We start from the raw sequence: 8797 nt of genomic DNA, 5'->3' as shown, positions 1-8797 counted from the left end.
GGTTCAAAAACGCTTCGCAACTCGCGCTCAACAGAAAACGACCGATGGTCTCTAGAGACCGACGCGAAAAGCTCAAACGCGAACGCGAAAAAGCGCGCGCGCTAAACAACGCGCGAGAAAACCAGCTCGGATGGATTGGAGGCAGCGCGGGCGCTCCCGGCGGTCTCGCCGGAGTCGGCGATTTCGCCAACGCTAACATTCGAAGATCGTACGCTTTCGGCGCGACGAGCTATCTCGAAGAGCTCGGCAAGAACGCCTTATATTACGCATTCATCTCTAAAATAGTAAGAAGAGGTACCGCAAGTAATTGCTTCAAAACGTTCGCGTTCGAAACGAAAACGTTGACGGAGGTGCATCCGTCTTGTGCGCGAGCGTTGGCGGACGAAGACGGATTGTTGCCAGATTGGATTGTCTATCACGAGATGGTCATGACATCTCGTCCATTTCTGAGACACGTGTGCAAAGTGGAATACGAATGGATTGAAGACGCATTGCCGAGGTTGGAAAGTCCAATCGACGTGAAGAAGCTCAGCGGTGGATTTTATGAAAACGAGAGAGATTTCTCGTCTGGTGGCGGTCCTGAAAATGGGGATACAGCCGCGAATGCGACGAACGCGCAGGAGGACAAGACGCAACAGAAAGTCAAGCAAGAGGAGAAAGTGAACGAAGCGAGAGCGCGCTTTTTAGCTCGGAAGAAAATGAAAGCAGGAGCGAAGTAGTAGTAGTAGCAGTAGATATAGATAGTTTTGTGTTGTGAATGAGAGCGTTCACTTTGTGCATCTTCATGCAAGAATATAATACATACGGGTACTTTCGTTTCCTTCAATCTCTCTCTCTCTTCTTCACTCCTCTCGCAAGCCTTACTTACCGGCGGCTAACATTACTGATTTAATCGTCGAGTACACCTTCACCCACGCGTTCGTTTGCGCCTCGGACAAACCGTTCAACGCAGACCCGATAACATTAACTACGGCTTGCCCGACAACGTCGTAGTGCGCCCCGACGATATTCTTTTTGTTGTGAAATTGGCCAAGTTCTTCCAAAATCGGGACTAACTTCGATACGTCGTCCAGTAAGTGTACGGCGGCATCGACGGCGCCAACCACTGCTTTCCCGTGAGCTTTCAACATCGGCGATTCGTACACATCCTCCACGTCTTTAAACGAAAACAATGCCAACGCTCCCGGCGCCAACGAGAAAATCTCTCTGAAGAGTAAAACGCCGACCGCAGTTTTCTTCGCGTCCAAATCTTCAGAGGACAGTTTATTCGGACCGGACATTGGGAAAATTTGTTGCCACGTGCTTTGCACGTAATCGATCTCTTCCCGTGACGCGGCGGCTTGTTTCCCCGGTTGCTTCGAGGCGAGTTTTTCTGCTTTTCTTTCTTTTTTCTCATCGTCATCGCCACTCGTCGTCCCCGCGGGCGCTTTGTCTGAAGACGACGGCTGTTGTTCCTTCTTCGCAAACTTGGAAAAGAATCCCATGACGATGAGTAATGATACTCTCTTAACTACTTCAAGCTGCTAAGCTGCGCGCGTTGTTGTGATTGATGAGAGAGATGTAATAGATTCTGTTGATATGTGAATTGAATTCCAAATTGAAGAAAATATCTCCTCTTTTTTGTAATCTCTCTCTCTCTGTCTTTATAATCCCCTTTTTCATCAAGGGCTTTTTGAGTACGACGGCCATGTGGCGAGATATCAGAAATTCAGAAGAAAAAACTCTTCCTCCAAAATTTAGGTTTTATCTCTTTTTGCTGAGTCAGGCAGGCAGGACTTACCGAAAAAACGCTTAAAAACGTCTTTGTTTTTTTTTTCGAGTCAAACATGCGCAATGTAAGCGCGACAAAAAAAGAATATCAACCTCGACCACGAACGCGCGATATATTGACACACGCACACACACGCAACGCACATATATATTTGAGACATGAGCGAGTACGACCAATCGTGTTATAACCCATCGCTGGATCGGGTTTCGGACGGCGCGCAGCATTCGAAAGCGTGGGAGGAATACAAGACGTACGGGACAGCCGGGAGAAACGAGGACGAGATCGAGGAGAAGAATTCCTCAGATCGTCGGTTTGCGGAAGAAGAAGAAGAGGGTCGAACGAATAAGAATAAGATGATAATACCGAAAGAACAACTCATCAAACAGAAATCGTACGGTAAAATCGGTAAAACCGTATGGGATAAGAAAGCGCACGGCGGGAAGTATTACATCTCCACCGGAGAGAAAAAGAAAGGCTACGACGCTTTAGAGCAAACGCCGGACGGTACGATTATTAAGCGAGAACCCGGGTACGAGAAACCACAAAGCGGGCACACGACAAATTTCGTGGGAAATCACATGACGCAAGGCGCGATAGATTTAGTCCAGCACGAGTTGACAAGAGTCGATCCGAAGATGAAGGAAGAGCGGATGCGCCGGTTGGAAGAGGCGAAAGGTATCAAACGAGAACCGCCAAAGTTGTTGAAAGTTGAAAAGAATAAGAAAAAAGTTTTGATGATTGGAGATAGAGAAAAGGGTGACACTGATGACGGCGAGAAAGAGGAAGGCCGCTCCCCCGAAACTCGCGTCATTAACATCGATCGGTACACGTGGGAAGATAGAGATGGCGAAATCTTCGTGCGCTTGCAACACGACGAGAAATTGATGGATCTGAAATCCGCGCAGTTGGAAATACAAAACGAGCGAAGTTTTACGGTGTCGATTAAATCGAAAGAGGAAAGAGATAAAGTCTATGTGCTCTCGGTTACGTGCTTGTTTGATGCAATCGTGAGGGAGAAGAGCTGCATGCTTACGACGGCAAAGTCCCTTCGCGTCACGCTCGTGAAAACAGAAGTAGGCAAAGCGTGGAAGCGTTTGTCATCGTCAGAATCTTCCGAGAACTCTATGTTACGCCTGAATAACGCTCCAGATGGCAAAGTAAAGGAGAAAGGAATTGTTATCATTAACAACAACAACAGCAACAATATAAATTTGCGCGATTTACGCGCGGAAGTAATTAAATTCCGCGACGGAAACTTAGCGCCAAAATTCACTCCTTCAAAGACGCCGGAGGAGATTGAAAACGAGCTTGACGCTCAAATCAACGACGTGTCGACTCCGATGGAGTTTGCCTCTCTCAAAGAAGCGATGCAATCGTGCGATCATTTTGAATCCTCTGGTGATCACGCAAACGCGATTAAATCGTTCTCATCGGCACTATTTTTTCTTCGCTTCTTCACTTCTTCTTCTTCGCCGCCAGCTTCGGAGGACGGCAGTGAAGACACCACGACGTTAGAAGAAGGTGATAAATCGACGACGACGACAACAATGGAAGTGAAAATCATGGATTGTTTACGACGACGCGCGAAAGCAAACGTTTTACTCGGTAAAACCAGAAATGCGACGAAAGATTACGCCGAAGCCATTCAGGAAGGTAAAAAGCTACTCTCTTCGTTATCATCGTCATCGAATGCGACATCCTCTGCGATCAACGACAAAGAAGCAGACGCGACGAAAAAAATACTCTCCGACTTATACTTCGAACGGGGCAACGCCTACGAGCAGGTTGAGAAATACGCCGAGGCCGTGGACGATTACAAAAGAGCGTTGAAAACTGGCGGAAACGATACGAAAGTTTCCATGGCGTTGACTCGCGCATCTAAGTTACACTTTCAAAGAGACATCGAACGCAAAGAAATCGAAAAGAAGAGACCGAAAAACGACAACGAAAACTCGTTACCGTCTTTACCTCGCCCGGGAATGAAACAATTTGAGAACAGAGGGAAGGCTGGCGCGTGCTTTTAATGATTGCTTCTGTAAATGTACCACTTTTTTTTTATCGTGATCAATACTATCAATACTAATTTAATACATATTTTTCTCAACGCTTCTTCAGATGTAAATGAATCGATGCGCCTGATTTGATGTTGTAATATGCCAACGAGTTTGCATCTTTCAAGAACCCCATCTTCTTGACTTCCAATTTCATTTTCCCTTGCGCTAAGTTCCCTAGCAAAGGTTTCAACTCTTGCTTGATTTTCAACACCGTTTCTTTACCGCTTCCGAATTCCAGATCAATCGTTTGGCCGTTCAAATTTTTGTCCTTCGCTTCGTCAGGGCATAAGATTTTGAGTTTAATCGTACCTGGATTCGCATCGAGCCAATTATCCTCGTCTTCCAACTCCATCTCTCCGATCCGTAATTTTTGTTTCACCGGTTCTGCATCTAAGTCATCCCCTCCATCTTCCCGACCTCGTTTTTGTCCAACTCCCGCATTCGTCGCGATAGTCGCCGGTGGCGGCGGCGGCGGCGGCATCGGCTGCTGCGCCATCATCGGCGGTGGTTGAATCATAGTGGGAATGACAGGTGCCGCCGGTTGCGGCGTAGGAGCTGCTATTGACGCAAGCGCAGGCGGTTGTTGTTGTTGTTGATGATGCTTCTTCATTTGTTCGTTCAAGGCGGTCGAGACGTCTTTATCGTTCCCGCTGGCGAAAATGTCTGGTCTCGATTTCGCTAAACTTAAAATGTTCTTCGCGAACTGGTCGTCGTCGACTTTGTTGCTTCCTTGTAACTTTTTCAACATCGCGTCTTTTTGTTCCTTCCACTTCGGGTCGATCAAAGAGATGCGCATGTGCTCGGCCATTTCGTCCACCGGAACCAGTTCGCCGGTGATTGGCGAGACCGCAAACTTGGTCGCTTTATCGCCCTTGGAAGCTGCCGCTCTTTCTTCTGGTTTCTTGTAGTTTCGAACAATTTTCATACCAGGTTCGGGTAAGTTCTCATTAATACCCGACGCGTGCTTCTCATCGGACGCATTTGGCGCTAACGGTCTCGACGCTGCTTTCACTCTCTTCTCCGCCTCTTGCGCTTGTCGCATGATTTGTCGCTCTTCGTCGTCCATGGTTGCTACTGCAGAGGCTCCTCTTGTTCCTCCTACGTCTATTTCTTCTTCTACTAAAGTCGTCGATTTCGTTGCCGGCTGCGTTTCAACCTTCGACGCATCCTCCAACGCTTGTCTCTTCAAGTACCCAACAATTTCTCTCATCGGGATTGGCTCTGGTAACGTTTCGTCTTCGCCATCGTCGAAATCGATTGTCTCCACCACCACGAAATCGTGCCAATCGATCGCCTCCATCGCTTCTCGTTCCATGCGTTTTTTCTCCTCGATATCTTTTCTATTCTTCGTTTGCGTGGCGTCCCATTCGGACCTTTTTAACGATCGTTCTAACGCCTTCTTATAATCCTCCTCCACGTCTAAAATCTCCTCCATCTCTTGCTTATTCTCCGGCATTAAAACCTCCGAGTACGAATCCGCTAAACTGGTGAAATACGTAAACAAAGGATGTGCCGGTTTCAAAAACGCAAACTCTGGGTTTTGATATTCCCTAGAAGCTAACCCGGAGAGAAACTTTGCGCCGTTTCTCGCCACAAACTGCGCGGAGAGTTTAATCACCTCAATCTCGCTCCTCTTCAAGCCTTGCGGCGGCTGCGTCCCGACGGAATGTTTGAACTCTCTCGGACGTTCTAAAACTTCCGGTTTCGATGATGACAATCCCGTAGTCGTACTTTTAGCCATAAACTTGCTCTGACTTTGCACTTGCTCCGCGACTTCCATCCCTTTCTTGTTCTGATCCTCGATCGTCTTTCCTTCCAATTCCAGTTTATTCGATTCGATCTTCCCTCGATAGTAGGAGTAAAACGGTGAATTCTCTCTTAAAAACGAAAACTTTTGATTGTTCTTCTCCGAGGATAAGATCCTTGTTTCAAACTCTGGGCCATTTTTCGCGACAAACTGCGCGGTTTTATCCACGATCGCTCTCACGTCCGGCGGAGGGATGATCACCCCGACCGAGTGCGTTTGCGTGTTTAACGTGTTTAACGACACCGGTTTCAAGCCGTCTTCTTTGGAAATTTTTATGGAATTGTTCTGCAAACGTTCGTCGATGACGGCGACTTCATTCATGTCGTTGTCGTTCGTTCCACCCATGACGACGACGACGAGGATGTATTCGCGACGACGAGAACTTTCTTTTTCTTCTTCTTTGGGTAATGCGTAAAATGCGCGCGATGAAGAAGAGAGATTCTTGATTTATTCTGTGGGTAATGTGTCAAAACGGCGGAATCGCAGACAAAAAGACAAAAAGGCTCATCAAAAATACACCTGTTTGGCGTAAAAGAGTATTTCTACTTTCAGATTGTATATTATACACGCTTCTATATGTGTTTCTCTCTCTCTCTCTCTAGCTGTATTGCTATGTATATATTATAAGACCATCTTTAACAAGACGTCGCGTTCGGACCAATATTGCGTGGCGAGGCGGAATTTGACTCGCACTGTTTCTTCTTCTTCTTCTTCTTCTTTGTCGTCGCGGTTTTTAAGCACCTCGAGTTTAGTCTCGAGCGAAACCAACGAACTCATCGATAGAGGCGTTTGCTTCGCGTCAAAGATGACGTGATATCGGTGGTACTTTTTACACGGCGATTGTTCGAGTTTAGAGACGATGCCGAAGAGTTCTTCTTCTTCTTCTTCTTCATCCTCTTTCGCGCTCACCATACGAACGTGTCGTTGAACTATGGTCTCGCCGCCGGGCAGCTTTAAACGCTGCGCGTCTTCGTCTTCGTACATTACGATGCGATCGTCTTTGAATTCGGTTTCGGAGGAGAAATACGGGTGATGCAACGCTTCGTGCGCGGTAATTCTTCTCGAAGGGTCGAGCGTTAACATTCTTCGCAACAAATCGGCCTGGAAAACGGTGATTTCGTTCGCGCGAGTTAGTTTCAAGAAGGAGACTCTTGGTAACCATTTCGGGAACATATCCTCGTGCCAACCGGGTATACTTTTAACATCCGGCCACGACTTTTCGTTTGGTGTTCCAAGAAGTTTAAAAATGCACAAAATTTGATCCAACTGTTCGGCACCTTCGTAATACGCGAATTTGTTGAAGAGCGAGGAACCGAGGATAAATTCTGCAAAGACGCAACCGCACGACCACACGTCCACGGCGTTTGTGTACTGTTTCGGAAGCACTGGTTTCTTTTTCTTCTTTTTCTTGCTCTCTTCTTCTTCTTCGTTTTCTTTCTCTATAGTAGATTCATCTCCGTTATCTGTTCCGTCGAACGTTCCGATATCATCGTAAGCGGTTTCGTCGATGGAATCGGGATCGATTTGTTGCACAGGAGGTATGATGAGTCCTTCAGGCGCGATGTAATAAGGCACGGTGCACGAACGCAAAGGAGAGCGCTTTCCAACGTCGCGAAATCCTCTCGATGCTGCCCACGAGGCAATTACGAGTTGTCCGTTGCCATTATTCTTCTGATCGTCGACTAAAAGATGTCCGCAATGCAAATTTCTATGCGCAATTCCACGCGAATGCGCAAATCGAACGCCTTCGATCAATTGCTGCGTGAGCATGCGCACTTTAGATCTTTTCAATCGAAAAGTGCCGTCGTCGTCATAGCACCACTCTTGCGGCGGTTGTTTTTTCGCGACGACTGGATCCTCGCACACTCTCGACCGCTGTGCGCGTAAAGATATCGGAAAATGCTCGTGAATCATGAGCATTTTACCGCTGAGTCGCGGAAGAATTCGCCTTCTGCCAACTGAATTCGCTTCCATCTCGTCTTCTTCTTCCGCCGCTTGCAACTCTAGCGGAAGTTCTCCTACTAACCACGGGACCTCAAACGGCATGTCTTCGTCAATCGTAACTAAACGTTCTAATCGCGCGATAGAATTCGCTCCGTTCAAGTATTCTCTCGCGCCTAAGTGGTCTTCTTCTCCCATCCTCGTCGTCGCTCGAACGACTATTTGCGCCGATAGCGCCTTCATGTTCGCCGCTTCGCGCAATTTCCTACTTCGCAAACCTTCTTCAGGTTTTTCGAGGAATCCTACGAGTTTAACCGCTTTTAATGTCCCCGAGCATACGTCTAAACATTCCCACATGCGCTGTCGATGACTGTTCCTCACCTCCACTCTTTCTTGAACGTTAAAACTCGAGTAGTCTGAGATGATTTTCTTCTTCCTTTTTCTATTCGTCCCTCCATTCAAATCTACGACGTCTTGCTCTATGTATCGTTCTCGGTTCGATTGCATCTCTTTCAACGCGCCGTCCGAGGTTCGTTTCTTGTTCTTGTTATTCTCGTCCTCGTCTCTAAAATTTTTCGATGCGTTTTCCTTCCCGTCGTCGTCAACCAGTTCCATCGTAGCATCCTCCTTTTCTTCTTCTTCTTCTTCTTCTTCTCCCTCCTCCTCGTCGTATCCTTCCACGGCGTTGAAGCTAAACCCACCGAAAACCATCTTCTTTCTCCTACTTTTTCCGCGACGCAATTCTCGCACATTCAAGCCGAGCGTCGGTATCATCTTCAAAAATCGATACCGCATCAACGGGTTCTTTTGCATCTCAATGAAAACTTTCCTGTAATACTCCCCGGATTCTTTCACTTTCTCTTCGTCTTTCGCGGAATTCATGAATATATCTCGTCTCGCTTTCGCTCGTAAATCGTCTAAACTCTCGATGTTGGCGAGTTTTTCGCACTGTCTTTTCCAGCACGTCCCGTCCGACACGGCTGCTCGATATAACTGTTTCGAAGTGAGCATGCAATTAATCACAGATAACGCCGGGAGGAGAGAGAAAATGTGCGCGATGGCGCCTTCCGGTAGATTTTGGATTGCAAATGTGTTCTTCTCGTCGTCACCATCACCATCGTCACATTTCATTTTTTGAATCTTTTTCTCCTCTTCTTCTTCTTTGAGTTTTGCGTCGTCTCTAGGACGTGGAACCCCGATCCCGTGGTAAGGAACTAGATCAGG

General features: G+C 47.2%; 5 protein-coding genes across 5 annotated transcripts in view; 2 read left to right on the top strand and 3 right to left on the bottom strand.

The window, feature by feature from the left end:
- Positions 1–719, top strand: part of Bathy15g00610 (DEAH (Asp-Glu-Ala-His) box polypeptide 16) — a gene marked incomplete at both ends in the record, with an annotated part of 2889 nt that extends 2170 nt beyond the window's left edge. Inside the window, one exon of the mRNA XM_022379228.1 lies at positions 1–719. This exon is cut by the window's left edge and continues 2170 nt beyond it. Coding sequence (XP_022234919.1) covers positions 1–719 — 719 coding nt within the window.
- A 141-nt stretch (positions 720–860) lies between these two features.
- On the bottom strand, positions 861–1484 carry Bathy15g00600 (predicted protein; the record flags this gene model as incomplete). The annotated part of the gene is made up of 1 exon (XM_007508734.1): positions 861–1484. One exon carries the CDS (start codon positions 1482–1484, stop codon positions 861–863), a length of 624 nt encoding a protein of 207 aa, XP_007508796.1.
- Positions 1485–1929: 445 nt separating this feature from the next.
- Positions 1930–3795, top strand: Bathy15g00590 (predicted protein; the record flags this gene model as incomplete). Its single annotated transcript, XM_007508738.1, has 1 exon — positions 1930–3795. One exon carries the CDS (start codon positions 1930–1932, stop codon positions 3793–3795), a length of 1866 nt encoding a protein of 621 aa, XP_007508800.1.
- Positions 3796–3871: 76 nt separating this feature from the next.
- Positions 3872–5977, bottom strand: Bathy15g00580 (predicted protein; the record flags this gene model as incomplete). Its single annotated transcript, XM_007508875.1, has 1 exon — positions 3872–5977. The coding sequence occupies one exon, from the start codon at positions 5975–5977 to the stop codon at positions 3872–3874; it is 2106 nt and encodes a 701-aa protein (XP_007508937.1).
- A 276-nt stretch (positions 5978–6253) lies between these two features.
- On the bottom strand, positions 6254–8797 carry Bathy15g00570 (predicted protein (Partial); the record flags this gene model as incomplete). The annotated part of the gene is made up of 1 exon (XM_007508881.2): positions 6254–8797. A coding segment is annotated over one exon (2544 nt), but the record flags the coding sequence as incomplete, so codon positions are not given.

The sequence above is a fragment of the Bathycoccus prasinos genome (genome assembly GCF_002220235.1).
Source record: "Bathycoccus prasinos genomic : Chromosome_15".
Lineage (NCBI taxonomy): Eukaryota > Viridiplantae > Chlorophyta > Mamiellophyceae > Mamiellales > Bathycoccaceae > Bathycoccus > Bathycoccus prasinos.
Note: the sequence above shows the minus strand (reverse complement) of the source record. Positions and strands in the feature narration are given on the sequence as shown.